Source organism: Zootoca vivipara, chromosome 4 (genome assembly GCF_965207765.1).
Source record: "Zootoca vivipara chromosome 4, rZooViv2.hap1.1, whole genome shotgun sequence".
NCBI classification, from domain to species: domain Eukaryota; kingdom Metazoa; phylum Chordata; class Lepidosauria; order Squamata; family Lacertidae; genus Zootoca; species Zootoca vivipara.
The window spans coordinates 97900838-97926678 of NC_142587.1; the positions used below are offsets into that span (position 1 = coordinate 97900838).

Here is a 25841-nt window from a genome sequence, read left to right on the forward strand (position 1 = left end):
TTAGCCTGGAGAAGAGAAGGTTAAGGGGTGATATGATAGCCATGTTCAAATATATAAATGGATGTCATATAGAAGAGGGTGAAAGGTTGTTTTCTGCTGCTCCAGAGAAGCAGACACGGAGCAATGGATTCAAGCTACAAGAAAGAAGATTCCACCTAAACATTAGGAAGAACTTCCTGACAGTAAGAGCTGTTAGACAGTGGAATCTGCGGCCAATGAATGTGGTGGAGTCTCCTTCTTTGGAGGTCTTTAAGCGGAGGCTTGACAGCCATCTGTCAGGAATGCTTTGATGGTGTTTCCTGCTTGGCAGGGAGTTGGACTGGATGGCCATTGTGGTCTCTTCCAACTCTATGATTCTATTAGTTACAGGAAAAAATGTTCAAGGAACATTCCACCAAATTATGAATTTGTATGTACTTTAAATCATGGCTGGACTTTAGCATATTTGAAGTCTGATTTGAATAACAGACAAAATGATGAAAACCCTAGATAATCACTCAAATGCTTGATATCACCAGCTCTGCTTCAAAACATCACCGCTTTCACCTCCCACTTCTTAACACTCTCTATTCCAAACTCTGAAAACCAATCCTTCCATCTTTTTCTACCAAAGAGCAAAGCTTGGCTGTATTTCAGCCCATCACCCCACCCCACCATAACTCAAAATTCACTCTCCAATGCTTGCAGACACATTCCTTATCCTTCTGTGGTGCCCAAAATTGAACACATTGTAACAACTTTAAAGATGTGCCCCCCATGTCATTTCCTTAACATCTGCAAACATGTGTGGTGTGTTAGAAATTCATTTCTCCTGTTGCTGGATATGTGGCTAGTATGTCAAATATCCCCTTTTCTTTGCTTTTTTTAAATGAATATTTATTGAATTTTGTAACCCATTAAAATGCAGATCTCAATCAACATGTTATATATACCATTGTTCTCCCTCCCCTCCTCTGGACTTCCCTCAACTCCCCCTCTACTGAGTTATTAGCTTTATTTGTTGTATCTTGCTTTTCCTATAGAAAAGTAAATTCCCTTATACTTTCTCTAAAATATCTGTTACTGAAATAAAGTTGTGAATGTTGATTCAAACCCTGCCAGTGAATCCAGTCCATTTTGTTCTCTCTGCAAATAGACTAAATGGTTCCCAGACTCTTTTGAAGTCATTTTTGTCCTTCTCTCGTAGTTTATCTGTTAGTTTAGCCAACTCTGCATAGTTCATAAGTTTTTCGTGCCATTGTTCCTTTGATGGTTTTTCTTCCGCCTTCCAATATTGTGCAATCAAGACTGGCCGCTGTTGTATCATACATCAATAATATCCATTTTTCTTTTGGCAGCTCTTGGTTTCAGATACCTAACAAAAAGGCTTCAGGGTGTTCAACAAAGTTCTTTTTTAAAATATATTTTTATTGCATTTATAGAGATTATAGTACATAATATTCATATTACAGAATTTTCCAATATTCAAACAGAAAAAACCCAGAAACTAAAATCAAAAAGAAAAATACATATCCATGAAAGAATAATACATAGCATATTTAACATATATGTACTTCTTAAATATACCCCCCAGCTACCTTACCCCTTAATTTGACTTCCTTCCTGTCTTTTATATTTGTATATTCTACTTTCCATGCACCTTTTTATTTCATTTTTCCTTCTATTTCTTCCATCTTTTCTTGTCTTTAATAAGCATTTCTTGTTCCAAAAATTTCCTTACTTTACATGTTAATTACAGCATCTCCGTTTTTTACCCTATTTTTCTACATATTCCATAAATTTCCTCCACTCCTTGTTAAATTTTTCATTATCCTGGTGTCTAATCCTCCCTGTTAATTTGGCTATACCTGCATATTCTATTAATTTTATTCTCCACCCTTCTACCATTGGTATCTGTTGTTGTTTCCAAAGCTGTGCTAATAACAGTCTTGCATATAAAAAGAATGTTTGATCATTTCTTTCCACATCTTCAGGTACCATTCCTAAAAGAAACGCTTCTGGTCTCTTTTTAAAAGTATATTTGAAGATCTTTTTTAATTCATTGTATATATTTTCCCAATAATTTTTGATCTTTCCACCACATATGTATGAAATTGCCCTCCTCTCTACCACATTTCCAGCAATTTTTGCTCCCTGTTTTATACATTTTATACAGTTTAGTAGGAGTAAAGTACCATCGGTACATCATTTTGTAAAAGTTTTCTTTTAAGGCGGTGGAGGCTGTAAATTTAATTCCAAATTTCCATAGTTTTAGCCATTTCTCATATTCTATATTATATCCTAAGTCAATTGCCCATTTGACCATGACCTCCTTGGTCTCTTCATTTTTAAATGCCATTCGAGTAGATAATCATAAATTTTGGATAATACTTTTGTTTTATTTTGTAATACAATTTTGTCCAATTCTGATCTTTGGTGTTCAAACCCTTTTGCTTTTTTTATCTTTTATAAAAATGTTATTCAATTGGTGATACTCCAACCAACCTCCTAATTTTTCTTTTAACTCCTCATATGGTGTGATCCTGACATTATTTTCTTTCAACAACATGTCATTATGTTAACCAGCTTCTATCCATATTTAGTCTCTTGACGGCATACACTTCATAGCGGAGACAACCACCAAGGGGTCTTACATTCAAACCATTCCTTGTACCTATTCCAAACTTCAGAGTGGCCTTTTTATTACATGATTAAAAAAAATCCTGTGCACTTCTACCTTCTCATACCAGAGGTACACATGCCACCCCTACATGTTGTCAACCCCTTCCAGATCTAATAATCTGAAGCTTCAGGGTGTTTAACAAAGTTATATAATAATAATAATAATAATAATTTATTATTTATACCCCGCCCATCTGGCCGGGTTCCCCCAGCCACTCTGGGCGGCTTCCAACAAAATATTAAAATACAGAAATCAATCAAACATTAAAAGCTTCCCTAAACAGGGCTGCCTTAAGATGCCTTCTAAAGGTCTGGTAATTGTTATTCTCTTTGACCTCTGGTGGGAGGGCATTCCACAGGGCGGGCGCCACCACCGAGAAGGCCCTCTGCCTGGTTCCCTGTAACTTGGCTTCTCGTAGTGAGGGAACCGCCAGAAGGCCCTCGGCGCTGGAGCTCAGTGTCCGGGCAGAACGATGGGGGAGGAGACGCTCCTTCAGGTATATTGGACCGAGGCCGTTTAGGGCTTTAAAGGTCAGCACCAACACTTTGAATTGTGCTCGGAAACGTACTGGGAGCCAATGTAGGTCTTTCAGGACCGGTGTTATGTGGTCTCGGCGGCCACTCCCAGTCACCAGTCTAGCTGCCGCATTCTGGATTAATTGCAGTTTCCGGGTCACCTTCAAAGGTAGCCCCACGTAGAGCGCATTACAGTAGTCCAAGCGGGAGATAACCAGAGCATGCACCACTCTGGGGAGACAGTCTGCGGGCAGGTAGGGTCTCAGCCTACGTACCAGATGGAGCTGATAAACAGCTGCCCTGGACACAGAATTGACCTGCGCCTCCATGGACAGCTGTGAGTCCAAAATAACTCCCAGGCTGCGCACCTGGTCCTTCAGGGGCACAGTTACCCCATTCAGGACCAGGGAGTCCTCCACGCCTGCAAACCTCCTATCCCCCAAGAACAGTACTTCTGTCTTGTCAGGATTCAACCTCAATCTGTTAGCCGCCATCCAACCTCCAACCGCCTCTAAGCACCCACACAGGACCTTCACCGCCTTCACTGGTTCTGATTTGAAAGAGAGGTAGAGCTGGGTATCATCCGCATACTGGTGGACACCCAGCCCAAACCCCCTGATGATCTCTCCCAGCGGCTGCATGTAGATGTTAAAAAGCATGGGGGAGAGGACAGAACCCTGAGGCACCCCACAAGTGAGAGCCCAGGGGTCTGAACACTCCTCCCCCACCACCACTTTCTGAACACGGCCCAGGAGGAAGGAGCGGAACCACTGTATAACAGTGCCCCCAGCTCCCAACCCCTCTAGACGGTCCAGAAGGATGTTATGTTCGATGGTGTCAAAAGCCGCTGAGAGATCCAGCAGGACCAGGAAACAGCTCTTACCTTTGTCCCTAGCCCGCCGGAGATCATTGACCAGTGCGACCAAGGCAGTTTCAGTCCCATGATGAGGCCTGAACCCCGACTGGAAGGGATCCAAATGGTCCGCTTCTTCCAGGCGTGCTTGGAGTTGTTCAGCAACCACTCGCTCAATCACCTTGCCCAAGAATGGAAGATTTGAGACTGGGCGATAGTTGGCCATATTGGCTGCATCTAAAGATGGTTTTTTAAGAAGCGGTTTAATAACCGCCTCTTTCAGCGGGTCTGGGAAGGCTCCCTCACAGAGAGAAGCATTCACCAACCCGCGGAGCCCATCGCCCAGCCCTTCCCGGCTAGCTTTTATAAGCCAGGATGGGCAGGGATTTCATTTTGAACATGAACATGAAAAGTTCATTTTGAACATGAACTTGTTTACTTTCCTAGGCTTGGAAAGTGTAAGAACGGGAGTCAGTCTTATCTCTTCCGCTCTGCTGTGCTTTTGCACTGTTCTGTGTCTCCCTGTCTGTTGCTGAAGAAGAGAGAGGACACCATTATGATCCGTTTGGTGTCATTCAGCCAAACGTCTGCTTAAAAAGGTGTTGATTTGCCTGGCTCCTAAAGGTGTATAATGGTTTTTCCAAGCTTTGTATGAATTCTTTGATGGGAAGTGAGACTGCGGTTGTGACTGAAGCTCTTTCCACATTCCACACACTGATATGGTTTATCTCCTGTATGAATTCTTTGATGGGAAGTGAGATTGTGGCTGTGATTGAAGCTCTTTCCACATTCCACACACTGATATGGTTTCTCCCCTGTATGAATTCTTTGATGGGAAGTGAGATGGGAACTTTGACTGAAGCTCTTTCCACATTCCACACACTGATATGGTTTCTCCCCTGTATGAATTCTTTGATGGGAAGTGAGACTGTGGTTGTGACTGAAGCTCTTTCCACATTCCACACACTGATAGGGTTTCTCCCCTGTATGAATTCTTTGATGCGAAGTGAGATGGGAGCTTCGACTGAAACTCTGTCCACATTCCACACACTGATATGGTTTCTCCCCTGTATGAATTATTTGATGGGAAGTGAGAGAGTCGCTCCCACTGAAGCTCTTTCCACATTTCACACACTGATAGGGTTTCTCCCCTGTATGAATTTTTTGATGGAAAGTGAGAGAGGAGTTCTTACTGAAGCTCTTTCCACATTCCACACACAGATATGGTTTCTCCCCTGTATGAATTATTTGATGGGAAGTGAGATTGTGGCTGTGACTGAAGCTCTTTCCACATTCCGCACACTGATAGGGTTTCTCCCCTGTATGAATTCTTTGATGGGAAATGAGAGAGTTGCTCCGACTGAAGCTCTTTCCACATTCCATGCACTGATAGGGTTTCTCCCCTGTATGAATTCTTTGATGGGAAGTGAGATTGGCGCTCTGACTGAAGCTCTTTCCACATTCCACACACTGATAGGGTTTCTCCCCTGTATGAATTATTTGATGGGAAATGAGAGAGTTGCTCCGACTGAAGCTCTTTCCACATTCCATGCACTGATAGAGTTTCTTTCCAATGAGATTTTGTTGATGGGAAGTGGAATGGGTGTTTTGACTGCAGCTTTCTCCACACTCTAAATTTTTACGTGGCTTCTCCTTTCTGGGGAATTTGTCGTGGTCACCTTTGTTCTCGATTTCCAATTTATCACAATCTGCAATGGAGACAAAAAGGGAACAAATGGAGAAGAATTGAAGGGAGTTGGGTGTGTGTTCATTAAACAACATAGCTTAAAACCAAGCTTAAACACCAAGCTTAAAACCATGGAGCCACCTGGGATGAATAGAGACATCGGATTCTTATCTCTTTATGCATGATCAAGCTTTCTTTAGTGCCTCAGCCCTTGCTCCCCCCCCAGGACTAATTGCAGTAATCAGCAGTCGTTAACAGCCATCTCAGGTTTACCACTCCCACCAGCCCATCACCCATTCCCACCCACCCCCACCGCCCTCTGTATATATATATATAAGGGTCTGACACTTCTGTTTCTAGTGTATCTGAAGAAGTGTGCATGCACACGAAAGCTCATACCAAAATAAAAACTTAGTTGGTCTTTAAGGTGCTACAGAAGGAATTTTTTTCTATTTTGCTTCGACTCAGACCAACACGGCTACCTACCTGTAATTAAACAACATATTTATTATTAGATTCTGATGAGTTGCTGAATGTTGCTATGTTTGATATACAGTAGTGGTCAAAATTCTGGAAAACTTATCATAAAATTATATATCAACGGAAAGATAATTTAACCAAGAATAAAATTCAACACAGTTTGGACACATTGGAAAAAAGCCGCTCAAGGAGCCTCAGAGCTCCGAGACCCCCTGCCTGGAGGAGAAAGGGTGTGTGTGGAAGGTACACAACCCCCCTAAAAGAAACACCACCCTGGGCTGGCTGGGGACGTGGGTCCAGCTGAGCCAGGACTAGTCTCCCTGCTTCCTGCTAGCCCTTTGAGGCGGTGAGAGAGAGCGGGTCGCAGACCGGCTCTTGGAACGGCGCTACTTCAGCCAGGTGCAGCTTGGTGACGGCGCCAATTGGAGCGGTGGATTCTTCCCAAATTGGCTTGGAAATGTTAAACAGACTTTGTGAGTAACATAATTACCAAACTGAATTTAATTTGAGGATTGGAGAGGGGTCTAAAAGGATCGGGAAGTCGCCCCCCCCCCATCGCTGCGTTAAAACCGAAAGTAAAGATAAGCAGATACAACCGGATATAACTGTTTTAAAAAATAATATCTCCTAAACGACAACTCGAAATTCCCCCAAAATCAGGGGAAAGGGGGAGAGGACGGTTCACTAGAGACCACTGAAATCTTAGTCAATTGGATTGGATATTTCCGCCGCAATTTGCTCCGAAACGGAGCTCCCCCCGGCAACCAGACAGGCAGTGTGCTGACGTCACAATGGCCCTGCTATTTGCATGAACTCTTCAACTCCCGCTCTGTGTAGACTGCCTTTGATCTATTCTGACAGCTGTCAGAGCCCTGCTAGACTAGGAAAAAAGCAATTTTCTGCCTGTGTGTTGAAGGGGGAATTAAAATAAAATAATCTTAAAGACTTGGACTTGATTATAAGACTGAAATAGATCTGGAAACTCTCTGAAATACTGAGCACTGCCCTCTATAGGCAGCCAGGTGCATTTTTATTCTATAGAAAATTGCTGGGAACAAGGCTTAAAATAACTATGTTTTGATTTAAAAGTCCTTGAAACTGCAGCTGCAAGTACCAAGAACAAAGAGGGACTGTAGCGTAAGAATTTCACCTCGAGGATGTCGGGCACAGGCCAAAAATCGCCGAAAGAAAGATCTAAAGCTCAAGAAAAATTAGAAAAGGCAAGACAAGCCCAGGCTGCAGCCCAACCCAGGAGAGCATCCAATCCTGTTCTACCATCTGGAGAAGCTCAGGGGGCACAGCAAGGGCTACAAGGTACCCAATTTGATCAACTATTAACAGCTTTGACAGAAATCAAAGAGTGACTGGATGTGAACTCTGCAGGTGTTAAATCAGTGATTAATAGACTGGATGGAATTGATGCAACGGTGAAAGCAAATACTGAGGCGATTCAAAAGGTTCAGAAAGATTCTGAGGTGGCCACAAAAGAGGCGAAAGAATGTAAAGAGCAAGTTAAAGCAGCTGCTGACAGAATCACATAATTAGAGCAACAAAGAATTCTACTTCAACGACAGGAGGAAGCCACGCAGATCTCCGTTGCCTTTCTACAAATGCAGGCACGCAAACACCATCTAATTCTGATAAGATATCCGGAGACGGAGAAAGAAGGACTCAACTTGAGAGAACAGGTGATAGAGGATTTCACAAACCAGTGGAAACTAGACAAAGAGGAATTACAGAAAACAATCCTAAAAGCATACAGATTGTGACCAAGAGGTGAGAAAGGAGCTAGAGCACCCGGCGACTGCATCATAGAGTTCCAGACGAGAGCTCAACGAGACGAAATACTCAGCTGGCATTTCAAAGACAACTTGAAAATAAAGGGAGAACAGGTCATACTATTTAAATATATTCCTAAACTGTTCCTTTCGTTCAGAAACAGATATTCGGATCTTGCAAGCGCCTTGAGAAAGAAGGAAATCCCATTTCGGTGGGAATTTCCCGAGGGCCTGTTCTTTAAATACAGAGACAGAAATATAAAAATAAAAAACCCTGAGGACAAGAGAAAGTTTCTGGAGAAACACGCAAAGGATCTTAATTTGGAAGTACCTGAACTGCCAGAACTCCCATTGGAATTGCTAGGAGTTACCGGAGGAAAATAAGGAAGGAAGATGTCACTAAAAATTTTAACTTGGAACGTACGGGGTTTGAACTCCAAAATTAAAAGAAGTCGGATACAGCATGCTTTGACAAAGCAGAATTTGGACATTATTTGCCTACAAGAGACACATATTAAAAGACAACACAAAAAACTGTTATTTAATAAAAAGCTAGGGCAGGCATATATCACAGCAGACAAAGTTAAGAAGAGAGGAATCGTGATCTACGTCAAAGACAAATGGGAATCTAAATTATTATTTAAAGATGAAGAAGGCAGATATATTGCAGTTGAAGTAACAGCACAAGGCGAAAAATGGCTAATTTTGGGAATTTATGCGCCAAACGATGCGAAAGCAGCATTTTTCCAAAAGATTCATGATATCCTATTGGACTATATGGATTACAAAACATTGATGCTGGGGGACTTGAATGCAGTGGCATCTACTTTAATGGATAGATCTCAAAGACAGAAATCCACAAACGATGGAAAATTACCAAAATCCTGTTTTGAGATGGTAGAAAATCTGGACTTAATAGAGAATTAGAAACCCATTAGAGAAAGAAGGGACTTTTTATTCAGAATCTCAAAAATCGTGGTCAAGGATTGATTATATTTGGATTTCTAGAGAATTGGTACCCAGGATATTTAAATCGGAGATTTATCCAAGAACTTGTTCTGATCACAACGCGGTGGGACTTGATATGAGATTAAATACACAGGGTGCTTTTAGGCGGAGAATGAACGATGCCTTAATGAGAAATGAAAAATTAATAAAGGAGGCCCAAAAAACCCTGAAAGATTATTTTGAAATAAATTTGAGAACAGAAATGGATAAAAGGGTGATCTGGGACGCAAGCAAAGCTGTCATGCAAGGATTTCTGATACAACAAAATGCAATAAGGAAGAAACGACAGAATGAGAAAAAATAAAAAATATTGGAACAATTAAAAGAAAAAGAAAAGAAATTAAGAACAGATCCAAAGAATCAACAATACCAGAAAAGTATAAAGTTATTACAAGTTCAGTATTCACAGCTATTAAACCAGGAAATTGAATGGAAGATTAAAATGATGAATCAAAAAACTTTTGAATCAGCTAATAAATGTGGGAAATTGCATGCTTGGCAGCTGAAGAGACGACAAAAGATGAACACGATTATAAGTCTAAAGAAGGAGGAGGAAATAGTACAGAACCCTGGTGAAATAAGGCGTTGTTTTCAGAATTATTACAAACAATTATACAAGAAAGAAAAAGACCAGATGGCAAGGATCAAACAATTTCTGGGGGGAAATGGACTGCAAAAGATCCCACCAGAAAAGAAAAATCTACTCAATTATAAAATAACAACCCAGGAGATAGAATATGCAATAGGACAAATGAAGATAGGGAAAGCACCAGGACCAGATGGACTTTCAGCAAAACATTATAAAGTATTAAAGAACTGGCTAGTAGAACCACTGAAGGACATGTGTAATAATATTTTAAGAGGGGACAAAGCACCTGACACCTGGAAAGATGCCTATATAACTCTGATACCAAAACCAGATACGGACAGAATGCAAATGAAGAATTACCGCCCCATCTCCCTGTTAAATGGATTACAAAATTTTTGCAAATATTTTGGCTGCAAGATTTAAGAAAGTATTGAAAGATCAGATTCATCAAGATCAAGCAGGCTTTCTGCCTGCAAGACATATGAAAGATAATATTAGAAACATCATTGATATTTTAGAGAGATTGGAAGTAAAGATCAATACTAAAGCTGCGTTAATGTTTATAGATGCAGAAAAAGCCTTTGATAATATTTCATGGAGTTTTATGACACACAACTTGGAAAATATGGAGGTAGGGCAAGGCTTTATTAATGGTATAAAAGCAATTTATTATGACCAGAAAGCAAAGATCATAATTAATAATATAGTCTCAGAGGAAATTAGAATTGAAAAGGGTACCAGGCAAGGGTGCCCACTTTCCCCTCTTCTTTTCATTTCAGTCCTGGAAGTTTTATTGAATATGATTAGGAAAAATGAGGAGGTGAAATGAATTGTAGTAGGCTCAAAGCAATACAAGTTAAAAGCCTTTGCTGACGATCTAGTACTGACATTGCAGGATCCAGAGACAAGTATAGTGAGAGCGATGGAATTGATCCAGGAGTTCGGACAGTTGGCAGGATTTAAATTAAATAAAATAAAGTTTTAGGCAAAAATTTATCAACAGATGAAATTAACAAATTGCAAAACATTACAGGTTTGACTTTTGTGAAGAAGGTGAAATACCTAGGGGTGAATATGACAGCGAAGAATATTAACTTGTTTAAAAATAATTATGAAAAAGTATGGAAAGAGATAAAGCATGATGAAGGATGGTCAAATTTGAAGTTGTCCATGATGGGCCGTATTTCTGTCATAAAAATGAATGTATTGCCAAATATGTTATTTTTATTTCAAGCGTTACCTATTGTTGATAATGTTGCATGTTTCAAAGAATGGCAAAAGGTATTATCAAAATTTATCTGGCAAGGGAAAAAACCAAGAATTAAATATAAACTCTTAACGGATGTTAAGGAAAGAGGTGTTTTTTCCCTACCAGATTTGAAGTTATATTTTGAAGCAGCAGCCTTTTGCTGGCTAAGAGAATGGTTTGTTTTAGAAAACGATGATATACTCGACCTGGAAGGTCATGACAATGCGTTTGGTTGGCATGCATACTTATGGTACGATAAGGTCAAGGTCCATAGAGGTTTTAAAACTCATATCATTAGAAAAACTTTGTATAATGTATGGAATAGGGATAAAGACTTGCTAGAACCAAAAACACCCAGATGGATTTCACCGGCAGAAGCTAAAACTAAAAAAAGATTGAATATGTCAACAAAATGGTTGAGATATAGGGATATCTTAATGGAAGACGGTGATCAGATGAAGCTAAAACCATATGAGGTGTTGAAGAGTAAAGTAAGTGATTGGTTTCTATATTATCAAATTAATGAAATGTTTAAAATGGACAACAACGTTGGTTTTCAAATGCAAAAGTCTAAATTGAAAACAGAATTGTTAGATTCAAAAAGTAAAAATTTATCAAAAATGTATAATGTATTGTTGGAATGGCATACAAAAGACGAGCAAACAAAATGTGTGATGATAAAATGGGCAAATGATGTAGGGCACAACATCATGGTGGAAGATTGGGAAAGGTTATGGAAGCAAAATATGAAATTTACCGCGTGTACAGCTTTAAAAGAAAATTTAATGAAAATGATGTATAGATGGTATCTGACTCCGGTAAAGCTAGCTAAGATTTATCATAAACAAGACAATAAGTGCTGGAGATGTAAAAAGCAAGAAGGTACTTTCTTCCACATGTGGTGGACGTGCCCCCAAGTGAGAGACTTATGGGAAAAGATGTATAATGAATTGAAAAAAGTGTTGAAAAACACCTTTGTTAAGAAACCAGAGGCCTTCTTATTTGGGATAACAGGGGATGATATACCTAAGAAAGATGTTACTTTTTTTCTGTATGTCTTTTCCCAGATACTGAAGCATTTATAAATATTTATATAAATGTTTGTTTGTTTGTTTGTTTGTTTTCTATTTCAACAGGGTTCAGCTCCATGTCATGTTGCTGCTGTGTGCAAAAGTGCTTTCAATATAATCCGATTCCACTGCTGGAATGGCCTGGGAATAGCCCAAACTTTAACCCAATTAGAAATCTATGGAGTCGACTAAAGAAACTTGTTAGTCAGAAGCAACCCAGCAATAAAGCCCAATTAACAGAGGCAATAATTCAGTCTTGGTTTCACATTATTACAGCTGCAGAAATAAAAACTTGGTTCACTTCACGGGAAGGCGTTGTAAGGCCGTAATTAAAGCTAAAAGTTACCAATGGTTACCAAAGGTTTCACATATTTTATTTATGACTGCTGTTCTAATAAATACTCAATAAAATTTCTTGCATTACATTCTTCATTAAACTGTGTTTCCACTGATTTTTAATGTTATGGTATTACTCCAAACAAAAGTGGTGTTATGAGCCATCGAACCTCAGAAATACACTTTTCCAAAAGGTTTCCCTAATTTTGGCCCCTAGTATAAGTTGTTCATTTTAAAGTTAATGTTCTTTTTATATGGGATCAAATTATTATTATTTATGTTTCATGTTTATATATTAAAAAAATTCCTTCCAGCAGCACCTTAGAGAAGCCGCCCAGAATGGCTGGGGCATCCCAGCCATATAGGCAGGGTATTAATAATAATAATAATAATAATAATAATTACAGTGGTACCTCAATTTAAGAACAGCCCTGTTCTGGAAAAGATCAAGTTGGTAAACAGAGTTACCACTGTATTATTATTATTATTATTCATTACTGTTACTACCACCAGAGATTCAATAAGCCTAGCTCTTCTCTGGGATGAATTTTGTTTGGCCCAGTCATGGCATCCCCTCCATCTCCAATGTCAGTCGTCTCTTTGGTGAACCCAAGACTGACAGGAGCAGAAACAAAAACAGAAAACCTAAAGCTACTTATCTTTCCTAACAATTCTGAACCTGACATTTAAGATGGCCTGGGCAGTTCAGAGCAGCCCAATCGTGGTAGAAAAAGGAATAATTTGAGGAAGATTGTTCAATGAAAGAACTGTAATTTATTGTTTATTGTGGGGGGTGTTAGGTTCCCAGGTGTTATAGGGGGCGCTGTTGAGCTCTGTGAAAAATATGAGGTTGATCACATAGAAGTATTTTTTTAATTTCCAGGCAGATATGACGATCCCTCAGGGAGCCTTACCAAGAGAGGCCACGATCCCACGATTCTCCTCCATGACCTCCTCATGCAGAGCTCTCTGGTCAGGATCCAGCAACGCCCACTCCTCGTCCGTGAAACGCACAGCGACATCTTCAAAGCACACTGGACCCTAAAAGCAAAAGGGAAATGTCCTCCTCTGAGACAGCATCAATATTTATCTGCTACACAATGCTCTGTTGTTTCCTTCCTGTTAATTGTGGTGTTGTTTCAATAGGATTGCTTTGCTGCACGGGTGTCAAAGCGGCTAGCAACGCCCCTGGGGGGCAGTCTCCATTTTGCAGTGGATGCGGCTGGTTAGGTGAATCCAGGCCACTATTTCTCCTCATTTGTCCACTGCTTAGAAACCAATTTTAGCATTCAGTGATCAATCTAGAAATAAAATAAGCCTATTTTGGATGGGCATCTGTCTTGGATGATCTAGCAGAGATTCCTGCAATGCAGGGGGTCTCCTGGCTCTTAGAGACAAGGAGGGAGGGTGGCTTCTGGCAAAAGGAGAGAGAACCACCCGTGGCTCCTTCTTATCCTGACTCACCTCTGCCTCTCGACCTCCCTCCTTCCACACACCTCCTTCCTCTTCTGCCTCTGATTCTGCACTGCATTCTGCCACAGAGTCTCCCAGCTCACTAAGCCTTGTTAACCCTTCAGCTTCTGACACCTCCTCTTCCCAGGCTTCTCCCTCTTCCCCCTCTGACCACCCATCCTTCTTCTACCTCCACGTCTTGGGCTCTGAGCCATCTTCTCTCCCTGGTTCCCCAGCTGCATCCTCCGAACCATTCCTCTGTACCCAACCAGTCCATGACACTGCTCCATCCCTCGGCCTCTGTTCCCACAAGGCAGCTTCCGCTGACCTGATCTGGTTCCACAGCTGCTGCTTCCCTTATGCCCCCATGAATAGATGGATCAGGAGGTCGTGCCGGCATCATTCTGTCATCTGCAAGAGAAAAAAGGTAATCAGGACTCCTGGAGTGCCTGCTTCTCTCACAGGTGAAACAGGGCATCTCTAATTACAGATGGGCCTTTGAGAAAGCCTTACCTGCTGAGAGCATTTGGAAGTTTGTGCCCATTTCACATGTTTGTTGTGCAGAAATACATCTCCCCTCCTCTGGATCCTCATTCCCAACTGTCTTCCCCCCAAAACAAGGCGAAAAGTACCCTCAGATGAATTGGAAAAAGAACAGAATGAGACCAAACAGAGAAAAACCACCTTCCTCCTTAGCCAGTGGCCTCTCTCTGGTGTCCAACGGAGGCCTCTCTGCCTCACAGGAATCCAGGTCCATTTCTGCAAAATGATCCTTTCCCTGAAAAAGAAACAAGGTTTCAAAACAGAGAATGGGAAGAAATATTAGAAAGAGAATGACAAAGACTTGAAGGGTGTGAGATCTCATTCCATGAATGCTTTCCCAATAAAAGGCTGGGCCATCAGTAGACCATTATGGGATGTTCTCTGTCCTGTTTCGAGCCCCTTGGGAGTATCCAAAGGAAAGTCTCTCTCACCTGCTTTCTCTCCTCTGCCTGACTCAGGAGGAAACCTTCGGCCAGGGCCACCGCCTGGGAACTGGTCTCCGCTCCGCATTCCCTCACCCAGCTCTCCATCTCCGGGGGAAGGACAGCCAGGAACTGCTCCAAGATCACCAGGTCCAGCATCTCAGCTTTCGTGTGCCTTTCTGGCTTCAGCCACTGGTGGCAAAAGTGGTAGAGTCGGCTGCAAACCTCTCGGGGTCCTTTGGCCTCCTGGCAGCAGAACTGCCTCAACTGCTGGCTCTGCACCTCTGAGCGGAGGGTGTCCTCCTCACCCAGGGTATTCTGCACTGGGTTTTCCCAGAATCCCCCACTGCTCCCAGTTTGGATGGCATGGCCTCTTCCTGTTCCAGGGCCAGCTGAGTCTCGCTCATCCATCTGTGCTCTTAGGAAGCCTCTGAGAGTTCGGAAGGAACCCTTTGGTCTTCTGCCAAGTTCTGTCTGTTGTACAGAGAAGCTCTAGCAAATCCTACATTGGAAATACATTGTTCTGTTACAGAATTTGTAGGACGGGGAGGGGGGGAATAGATTCCTGAGCAAGCAAGGGTGAGTCTTGCTGGGAACCAGGGCTGGACTGGACCACATCCCAGACCATGAGCTCTCTTTTTGAAAAGAAAGAGGAGGAGGAGGAGGGAGAGGATAAGAAATAAGTCTCTGGCCTTCTAGCAAGGCAAAATGTGGAGGCAACTGAAGGGATTTCTGTGAGATTAATCAACCTGGTTTCTGCTGCCTTCCAGTAAATACATGAAGTCAGAACTGACTGACAAGGGAATCATTTGTATCTTGTGAAAAATGGATGCTTGGCTCTAGTGGGGGTCCTCACCCGGGGGTCCTCAGGAATTGCTCCCCACCCCCACTCTCCTGCTTCTGTCTCCTTTTCTTGCACTTGGACTCTCTGCCGCTCTCAAGACAGACTCTTGGGGTGGGGTCCCTTTTTTAAAAAAATATATCTTTATTGTTCTAAATATATCTTTATTGTTCAGAGTAACATACTTTCTACATTCATATTCACACACATATACTTCATATCTCACTAACATCTCATTAACTCATTACTAAAAACGTACATATTTCACCCCATCGACATACATTCGCCCCACCTTGACACATAACAAAGGACTTAACACACACACATAACAAAATTCCTACAATGGAACATAAAAACACATTGTTATACAACTTTCAAGATTTTACATTCTTCCCCAGAAACTAAAAAGCCTTCCCCAGAAACTAAAAAGACTTTCAATGAAACTAGCTGTATTTTATCTGTATTTTATGATATTTTCGCACAGTTTGTATGCAATGCAGCAGCCAGACTATGGGCTGGGATCCCTCTCTTTATTCCTCGCCTTTCTCGCCCACCTTTCCTTCCTTCCTCCACGTGGGTTTTTTTTTGGGGGGGGGCTAGTCCACCTCCTCGTCCAGCTTTGGAAAACCATTTGCACGTTTCCTCTGTTGTGCAATGACGCTGAGCGACGTCACACAGAGTTAAAGTCCCAGGGACTCCTTTGTTTGAAGAAGGGAGATTTCGTGGGAGTTTGGGATCCTCTGATCTCCAGGAAGGAGAGCGTTGCAGACCTCGCCCCCCCTCCCTGGCTGGAAGGACCCTCTCCTCCCTGACTTGGGATCTATCCCCCCCCTCCATGAGCAGATCAGGTCCCCCCAGGCATCCTCCCCTGCTGCAGACCTGGGACCCCCACCGTCTCCCCACTGCACCCTCGGGGGGGGGGGGGAGAGAGAGAGAGAGAGAGAGAGAGAGAGAGAGAGAGAGAGAGAGAGAGAGAGAGAGAGAGAGAGAGAGAGAGAGAGAGAGAGAGAGAGAGAGAGAGAGAGAGAGAGAGAGAGAGAGAGAGAGAGAGAGAGAGAGAGAGAGAGAGAGAGAGAGAGAGAGAGAGAGAGAGAGAGAGAGAGGAGACTCACCAGATCATCCCAGGAGGGAGGAGACAGCGATGCAGCCCTTGCAGGAGAGACACCAAAGCAGGAAAGGACTGGGGAGGGAGGGAGGGGCCTTGGCTCTGGAGGACCTGGCCCCCTTTTCTTCCTGTCCTCTCTAGGAAGGCAGCTCGGTTCCCTTTAACCCTTGGAATGCCGAGCTCGTCCAGCTCAGCCCTCTCTCGCTTGGCAGAACCTCGGCTTTTTATTATTTTTTATGGATTTTATGCCCAGATATCCTTTTGGGGGTGAGGCTCTCGGTTGGACTCTAAACATCTCCCTTCCTTGGCCGGAAACCAGAGGAACAGCTTGCAGGGAAAAGGGCTTTGCAGGAGGCAAGAAACCTCCTCCTCGAATTCAGGAGTGGAGAGAGAGAGGAGGGGATCCTGGGGTCATCTAGTCCAACCCCCAGCAATGCAGGGATCTCAGCTAAAGCATCCATGGCAGATGGCCGTCCGATCTCTGCTTAGAAACCTCCAAGGAAGGAGAGTCCACCCCCTCCCAAGGGAGACCTTTCCCCCGCCAAACTGCTCTCAGATGTCCCTCAAGGCAGCGGGTCCTGAGTTCTAGCACTGCTGAAACCATTGCACTGGCTACCAAGGAGGAACCAAGCAAAGTTCATAAAAAATAAATCCTATTCTCATCATAAATGAGCAATACTTTCTTATGCACCCTTTTAATGCTAATATACCAAAGTATGCCATTTCCCTTTCCAGAAATGCTTAATTGCTAATTCAACGGACTGAAAATGTATGGTTGCTTTTATTATGTTTAGGGAAGCTTTTAATATTTGATGGACTATTGGATTTTAATATTTTAATATTTCAATTAATATTTTAATATTTCCCCAGAGTGGCTGGGGAAACCCAGGGTATAGATAATAATAATAATAATAATAATAATAATAATAATAATAATAATAATAATAATAATAATAATTTAATAAATTGATCAGGTGAGTGTTCCCCTTTCGAAAGAGGCATGTGGAATCCTCACGGTTGCTAATAGCATAACGTTGAAAGGCTAGTGAAATATGGGGAGCCCTTGAGCATCTGCTTGGCATGCAGAATGTCCCAGGGTCAACCCCTGACATCTCCTGCAAGGGCTGAAGGAAATCCCTGCCTGAAACTCTGGGGAGCTGCTGCCAGTCAGTGCAGACCAGGGGTCCTCAAACTATGTTCCACGGGCCAAATCCAACCCGCCAGGGTCCTGAATCTGGCCTGCACGGCAATTTAAGAACGTGCCAAGTGTCCGAGGCTGAAAGCTTCTTGCCACCCGCTCAGTCAGTCCCTGCGCTACGCTGAATGAAAGGCCCAGGGGTTTTGCCCGGGGATGGGGAAGTGTTGTCTTTGGGCTTGAAGAGGGAAGTTGAGGTTGGCGGAGGAAGGCCAACTTGGGTCAATTCGGTTTCATTATGTAGACCTTTAAAGGTGGGAGAAGGAAGTATAGTCCTGTTTCTGTGAATGGTGCAGCAGTCTTTCCACTCATGTTATTTACATGCTCCGAAAGTTGGGATCTGTTTTGACATTTAAATTTTAAAAGGGTGGAGTGGAACTAGATATTGACCATCTCGTTAACCTGGGGAGCCACATTCTGGTTGAAGGAGGCCAGGATTAGCCCCCAAGGCCTGGGGTGTCCCTGAGGAACTGACAGCCTGACTTTTGCCTTTCAGCTGCTGGAGGAAGATCAGCTGTTCCTGCTGGAGGTGATTGAGAACTGCCAGGCAGCTCAGCTCATGGGCTCCGAACCCTGAAGTGCTCCAAGCAGGAGACGGCCCAAGCCATCCTGGTGAGTGATGGGTGGTGTGGGGGACCCCCATGGGGAAGTGGGGGAAGGAGAGGCTTTGGGGAAGGGATGGGACCCCTCAGACCTGCTCCCCGCTGGTTGGGCTCTTTGCCCCCCACTCTGCAGTTGGTGGTAGTTGATGAAGGATTAGGCGAGGCCTTCAGTGGATTCTTATATTCTCAATTTCTTGTTTTGGTTCTTATTTCACTATTACTTTCATTTGATTGATTTATATTTTAATACTTTATTTTATTTATTTTGCACCAAGCAGCTCAGAGCCCTCCTTCCCCCTCACAGCTGTTGCTTTTGTTTTGGTTGATTTTCTTGATTTCAGCCAGCGTGGTGTAGTGATTAAGAGCGGTAGACTCGTAATCTGGTGAACGGGGTTCACGTCTCCGCTCCTCCACATGCAGCTGCTGGGTGACCTTGGGCTAGTCACACTTCTCTGAAGTCTCTCAGCCCCTCACCTCACAGAGTGTTTGTTGTGGGGGAGGAAGGGAAAGGAGAATGTTAGCCGCCTTGAGAGTCCTTCGGGTAGTGATAAAGCGGGATATCAAATCCAAACTCTTCTTCTTGTTGTTCTTGTTGTCGTTCTTCTTCAGCCTGCTGAGATTCTTGACACGGGAGAGCTTTCGTGGGTAATCATTTATTTGTTTGTTTTTATTTGTTTTCAATTTTAATTTTAATATTTTTGTTCTTCAGTTTAATATTTTAATTTTATTATGCTGTAGTTTAATATTTTTTATTCTACATTTTTATTTTGTGCACATTGGTGCCTATTTTGTATACTGTATAGTTGTTTTGTTAATAGAGTACTTCGGGTTAGGTGTAGGCTTAGGGCTGGGGTTGGGGTTGTTATAAACAAAACATGCCCTTTTTCCCTTATGGGGTATCCAAGAGCCTGTATAGAGTCCTTAAGTGGGTTCCCTATCGTTAGGAGAAAATAACAGAGGCGAAACAGAGAATATTGAGAAACAAAGCAGCTAGTACGCCTGATATTTATTAAACTGTTGCAACAGGGTGCTCGCCCCCCCACAAGCAGGGCTTTTGCCCGAAGGTTCCCACATCTCAGAGCAAGTAGCTCTTCCTCATGGATTCAGTCCTTTGAACACGTCCATCTCCCCATGAGGCTCCCAAGGCTACTCATCCTCTGCAGTTGATAACAGACAGACCTAACTGGGAAAAATGGCTTACTCTTCTGGCAACATCAGAGAATTCTAGAAGTTCCAACTTGCCTCCTGAGGATTTGAAGCCTTTTCGTTCGTTGGGTCCCGTCAACAGGGTTGTCGTCTTCACCTTGAGTCATGGCCTCTGCTGGATTCCAGATCATGGGCATGGCCCTGACAGTGGTGGGCTGGATCGGGACCATCATAACCTGTGCCCTGCCCATGTGGAAAGTCTCCGCTTTCATTGGCAACAACATTGTCGTGGCGCAGATCACCTGGGAAGGGCTGTGGATGAACTGCGTGGTGCAGAGCACCGGGCAGATGCAGTGCAAGGTCTACGACTCCATGCTGGCCCTTTCTCAGGATGTGCAGACGGCCCGTGCCCTGATGGTCATCTCTGTGCTCCTGGCTGCTCTGGCTCTGATGGTTGCCATCGTGGGGGCCAAGTGCACCAACTGCGTCGAAGACGAGGACACCAAGGCCCGCATAATGATTGTCTCTGGCGCAGTCTTCATCGTGGCAGGGATCCTTTGCCTCATCCCCGTGTGCTGGTCAGCCAACACCATCGTCCGCGAGTTCTACAACCCGATGGTGATCGACGCCCAGAAGAGGGAGCTGGGAGCTGCCCTTTACATCGGCTGGGCGTCTTCTGCCTTGTTGATCCTCGGAGGAGCTCTGCTCTGCTGCAATTGCCCCAAGAAGGAGGGCAACAACTACAGCGCCCGCTACACGGCCGCTGCCTCTCAGCCCCACAGCGATTACCCCAGCAAGAACTACGTCTAGGAACACCACCTCCGGAAAACAAAGCTGTCATCACTACTGCTTGGGTCCTCTTTGGAGGAGCCGAGATGCATCTCTCCTGGGGCTCTGCAGAGAATATCCATCCATCCAAAGAACAGAACATCTGATAGTCCCATCACTTTCCAATGTGCTTGTCCCATCAGTATTTTCCCCCACCCCCAAATGTTACCACTACATTATTGTATGGACTTGCCTACGGAAGTCAGAGCTCTGCTTCTAGAGAACATTTTCTACTCTTAACTGGTTCTCCTCGATGTAGGTAGAAGAGATGTTGGACCTCGGGGGGCAGGAGAAAGTCATTTCCAAGTAGTTCTTAATGATCAATGTGGTTTTTGTTCTTAGGTTTCCTGGGTGCTCATCAGGAGACTAAAACTACTAATATTGTCCTGGACGTCACCGTTCAATATGGTCTCCATTTGGGGGCAGAAGTAGGTGGTGGAAACGGGTACTCCAGAAATGAGTTTATAAAGCTGTGATGTGTTGTACGATGTTGTTTGTAAACAAAGGTGATGTGGTCTTTTTTCCCATTTTGCTAACTCACTGCAATTCACCATGCATGCATTTCATATTGAATGCCATTTTATTTCTGTTTTTTATTAGTATGACCTGAATAAAATTTACAGGCTTTTGTATAAAAAAAAACAAAAAAAAAACAGAGAATTCTAGAAGACATTCACCCTTTCCAGACCATTATGGATGCACAAGTTCCACAGACAAGTTTCTTGGCAAGACTAGGGCCTTTGCTGGCCATAGAGTGTCCTTCTCAGCATCCCCCCTCCCATCTCACCTGGCTGCTAGGTAGGAAAGCAAGACCCAGAGAGAGTTATGGGAAACCCCGACACCAGCTTGCTCTATGCCAAAGCTGCGCCTAATGGAGACGCAAGATCTGTTTGGGTGTTGATGTTAGAAAAGCACTCGGGGCGGAATATCGCAGGAATGACGATGGACTATCTGGAGAATCCGAGACGCCTTACAGGGAAGTGCAACCTTTTTTGTTTCTTTCTTCTATATCAAATACCTTTCCTGGACGGAACATCGGACTTGATCTAGAGCAGCAGGAAAACAGAAAGTATAAACTTTGTGGACATAAAAATATAAAATATGAAAATGGAGGAATTATATATATCTTGACAATTTTGCAAAAATCTCCCTTAAAATCCTAGTCCTGGTTGAGGCTTCAAGATTTGAGACTTTAAGGAGGATTTAAGATCAGTGTCGCAGTTCGTAATTAAGAGAAGATGGCGCTGGTATGGAATGCAGCTAAAGGCGGGGAAGAAGTCGATTGGTATTTTAAGAAGAGTGATAAGATTTGTCTGGCTGGATTCCCGCTGAAAAAGCTGCAATTCTATTTTCGGAGGAGCCATGGAGTGGAATTTGGACATAATTTATGACTTAATTGGTATTAGGGGCCAGATCAGAGGGAGTTTAAAGACAGTCCACGCAGAGACAGAAAGTATTTGGATAACATCCGGCTTGCAACATAGACTCAGAGGCCAAAAGAAAAAAGGATTGTAATAGATATGGAAAATGTGAGAAGTTTATATCAGAGGCTGTTTAATAAGGAATAAAATAAAAAAAAGCAATTGGTATTAGTGATCATTAGGGAGCTCTGGAAATGAGGCATGGGAGTCCGAAAAATTAAGTATAGTTGGCTATAATTGGAATGTTCTCTTTAATTGGAATTGTATAATTAATTTGGATGTGTAATATAAAATGTAATTGGGAATAATTTCAATGTGATTTGATCTGTTATAATTGGAAAATCTAATAAAAATTATTTGAAAATAAGAAAAAAAAGCACTCGGGGCAATGCCGAACTGCCCCAGAAACCAAGCACTTCTCTATGTATATAACTCTGTATGGGACAGAACAGTTCAAAAGTCGATCAAAACATGTTCATTTGAAATACCAAAATGTCAGGTTAAATGTATAATACCATTATTTGTGAATATGTGCAAAGCGCTGAAAACATTGCTGATGTCATGACGAAGCCTTTAGGTTTGTAAATTGGAATATGCTGTGTCAGAGCATGGGTTTGGAAATCAAAGCGAGAGATAATACTTTGTCTATGCTCAAAGACTAATTGCACTTTGTAAGCTGTGAGGGGGTGTTGAGGTCTGTGAGAAACTGCAGCTCTGAAGTGGGCAATTAAGAAAATTGGCAGGAAGCCAAGTCTGCCTAAAGACAGTGAAGCCTAACAACAGGCTGTGATTGGCTGAGTTTCCCTGATAAGCAGCATGACACAGCAGGTCTTTGTTGGAGACTGTAGGAGTTAGTTGGAGTAAGATGAGAAAGTTGAGTGTTTGAAGTATATAGTAACTTGTACTTGTGTATATAGTAACTTGTACAAAGCTGTGCTTTACTCTGCTGTATATAATAAAAGCTACCACAAATCAAGTTACTGCTCAGCGAGTTCTGTTCCTGAGTCATCATTCTGGTCTACACCATCACCATCGCGGTTCGGGTAGCAGATTGTTTGGTCCAGATCCATCAACCAGTGATTGCCACTAAATGGAAATCTCAGGACATACCAACCAAGGAACCAATCAAATCAAAAGTTAAGAATGGAGTGGAAGTATTTCGAAGATTATATGTCAAAATACTGTTCTAAAAACAACATGCTAATAGGTTTAGAATAAACAATGTAAGGAATAACAAAACCAAAAAAGAAAGAGGGAAAAATCAGAATTTAACAAAAATAATCTACTATACAATGCAAGGAAAAAAGGTATAAATAAATTAAAAGAAGTCGAATTGCTGTGGAGGGAAATATAGGGTGGGTGTTGGGTTTTATAAGTATAATTATGTAGCTGTTGTAATTTAGGTATTATATTTTATGTTAGGGTATTTGGGTAATTTTGGTTATTATGTATATATGTTATGTTTCAATAAAAGCTTGGATTAAAAGAACAAGAAAAAAAGAAACTAACCAACTGCCAAAACCCCTGTGTTGAGCCTTAAACACAATTACGCTCCGCCCCTGAGCTTTCTTATTGGTCAGCCTATTAACCCTTTCTCTCTCTCCCCCGGTACGGCATCTCCATAATGAGTGGGCAAACGCCACACCTCCTCAAAAAAATTTCCGGGGGGGGGGACGGGGACAGACCCTTACACCTTTAAGAGTTGCCACCTATTCCCTACACCCTCAGTGGAACATCTATTTACAAATTTAATCCGTTCCAAATGCACATTCGTAAGTAGAAACATTTGTAAGTCGAAACAATGTTTCCCATAGGAATGCATTGGAAACGGATTAATTCGTTCCGGGGCCTTTAAAAAAAGGCACTTTTATTTATTTTTAATAATTTTTATTAATTTTACAACAAGGGTCACAAGATACATATCATATTCCACCACCCTCTTCCACCCCCCCTCACGAGCCCCCTCCTGCCACGAGAGAGTCGTCGAAGGTGTTCCATTATATAGCTGGCTTTATCCCCTCCCCCTTCCTCCCCCCCCCAGAGCCCACTTCTGCCACCAGTGGGCCCCCGGATACGAGGGAAGACAGAGAAGGGTGTCCACCCTGTTGGAATATTGGGGTGTAAATCACCAATATTCTTACTACTGCCACTGGCTTCGGTAAAGAAGACAGCAAACAATCGTAGGTGCTAATCTACGTTTATTCAGAGAGTGTGTGTTCAGCCATCACTCTCCAGTTCAGAAGAAAGTGAAAGTAGAAAGAGAACAAAGAACATCACATGACAGGAGATCAGGTTACAGCTTGAGCTCCTGTGTGGGAAAGTTACAGCAATCACATAAAGTAAACATTCATCCACATGCAGCATCTGTGCCATGCAGAGGATTTATGCTAACATCTCCCCTGAATCCTGAAATGGAAAAAGATGCAAATGTGAGAGCATCATTAAGAGAAGTGAACAAACAGTTGTCATAAACAAAGTAGGACTTTCCTGCTGTGGAACTCTCTGAGACTGGATTGACCAGCTTTGGCTTCCAGGGGACCAGAGCAGTTGCTCTGTTAACAGAAACAGTGTTGCGTTTGACAACCTGTTGTTGTGGCTTAGCCTGTGTGACTGTTGCCTGTTTTGGAGTTCTAAGCACAGCTAAATTTGCAATTGCTGTGTTGGCAAACTCCTGAGAATACCTCTTGGGTCCTCTTCTAATCCTCTCAGACCTGCGTGAGAGGTGCAAATCCTGTTTACTGAGATTCTCCCCTTCAGGACTTTTGGGAGAACTCTTACCAATGGTAAACAGTGGATCTAGTGCTTCAAGCACTTTTTCATCATCCGATGAAGGTCTGTTAAAAACAGCATGAGTTCCTTTGTGTATGACTGTCTCCCCTGTGTCAGAGCTACTCGGGGTAGAGCCTTCAGCAAAGGAATCATTATCACTACCACTTGTGTCAGTGTAGGAATCATCAAAATCATTGGCACCTATGGGAAATTCATCAAGAACATATGTTTCTTGTGGCGTAGGAGTGTGTTCTACCTCTTGAGTAAGAATCACCTCATTGGAAGAAGACAACATAACTCTGTATTGACCTTCCTCAAAACCCAATAGAATGCCTTGGACTGGCTTGCCCTCAAGCGAAGCCACCCACATTTTGGTTCCAAAAACCCTAGTGTTGCTCACATCAGGCTTATGTTGGAACAGAATCTCATAAGGAGAACGCTTCTGTCCTTTAGGAACCTGTCTGAGCCACTGGTAAAGGAAAAATGAGATGCTTTCAGCCCACAGTTGTTCAGACAATCCTGAACTCAGCAGTTGCGCCTGCATGCCTGCTTCTAACTCAGTGTTAACCTTAACACATAAGCCTTTGTCCCAAGCTGCCTGGGTTTTGGCAAACTTGTGGTGAATGCCTTTGTCATCAAAAAAAGCTTGAAACTCATGTGAAAAGCACTTCTCTATGTATATAACTCTGTATGGGACAGAACAGTTCAAAAGTCGATCAAAACATGTTCATTTGAAATACCAAAATGTCAGGTTAAATGTATAATACCATTATTTGTGAATATGTGCAAAGCGCTGAAAACATTGCTGATGTCATGACGAAGCCTTTAGGTTTGTAAATTGGAATATGCTGTGTCAGAGCATGGGTTTGGAAATCAAAGCGAGAGATAATACTTTGTCTATGCTCAAAGACTAATTGCACTTTGTAAGCTGTGAGGGGGTGTTGAGGTCTGTGAGAAACTGCAGCTCTGAAGTGGGCAATTAAGAAAATTGGCAGGAAGCCAAGTCTGCCTAAAGACAGTGAAGCCTAACAACAGGCTGTGATTGGCTGAGTTTCCCTGATAAGCAGCATGACACAGCAGGTCTTTGTTGGAGACTGTAGGAGTTAGTTGGAGTAAGATGAGAAAGTTGAGTGTTTGAAGTATATAGTAACTTGTACTTGTGTATATAGTAACTTGTACAAAGCTGTGCTTTACTCTGCTGTATATAATAAAAGCTACCACAAATCAAGTTACTGCTCAGCGAGTTCTGTTCCTGAGTCATCGTTCTGGTCTACACCATCACCATCGCGG

The 25841-nt window shown here is 42.7% G+C and overlaps 2 protein-coding genes across 3 annotated transcripts; one reads left to right on the top strand and one right to left on the bottom strand.

Moving 5' to 3' along the window:
* Positions 1 to 1386: 1386 nt before the first annotated feature.
* Positions 1387 to 16720, bottom strand: LOC132592030 (uncharacterized). 2 transcript variants are annotated; one of them, XM_060273959.2, is made up of 6 exons: positions 16598 to 16720; positions 14654 to 15146; positions 14364 to 14457; positions 14008 to 14090; positions 13142 to 13268; positions 1387 to 5739 (listed from the first exon to the last, which is right to left on the bottom strand). In XM_060273959.2, the coding sequence occupies exons 2-6, from the start codon at positions 15053 to 15055 to the stop codon at positions 4649 to 4651; spliced, it is 1797 nt and encodes a 598-aa protein (XP_060129942.2). In that variant the 5' UTR covers positions 15056 to 15146; positions 16598 to 16720; the 3' UTR covers positions 1387 to 4648. The 2 variants fall into 2 exon arrangements, with proteins under 2 accessions (XP_060129942.2, XP_088524985.1); XM_088668859.1 differs by lacking the exon at positions 16598 to 16720 and having other exon boundaries at positions 14193 to 14457; positions 14654 to 14681.
* Positions 16721 to 19171: 2451 nt separating this feature from the next.
* On the top strand, positions 19172 to 20855 carry LOC132592027 (claudin-4-like). The gene has a single exon (XM_060273955.2). It carries the CDS (start codon positions 19699 to 19701, stop codon positions 20341 to 20343), a length of 645 nt encoding a protein of 214 aa, XP_060129938.1. The 5' UTR covers positions 19172 to 19698; the 3' UTR covers positions 20344 to 20855.
* The last annotated feature ends 4986 nt before the right edge of the window (positions 20856 to 25841 follow it).

What these genes read in the sequence shown, in the direction of transcription:
- LOC132592030 (XM_060273959.2), bottom strand. Translation starts at nt 15,055, where the DNA reads ATGGATGAGCGAGACTCAGCTGGCCCTGGAACAGGAAGAGGCCATGCC. An exon ending in AGGCAGAGGAGAGAAAGCAG is followed by an intron (nt 14,458 to 14,653) that starts GTGAGAGAGACT and finishes TTTCTTTTTCAG; the next exon opens with GGAAAGGATCATTTTGCAGA. An exon ending in CAGCTGTGGAACCAGATCAG is followed by an intron (nt 13,269 to 14,007) that starts GTCAGCGGAAGC and finishes TTTTGCTTTTAG; the next exon opens with GGTCCAGTGTGCTTTGAAGA.
- LOC132592027 (XM_060273955.2), top strand. Translation starts at nt 19,699, where the DNA reads ATGGCCTCTGCTGGATTCCAGATCATGGGCATGGCCCTGACAGTGGTG.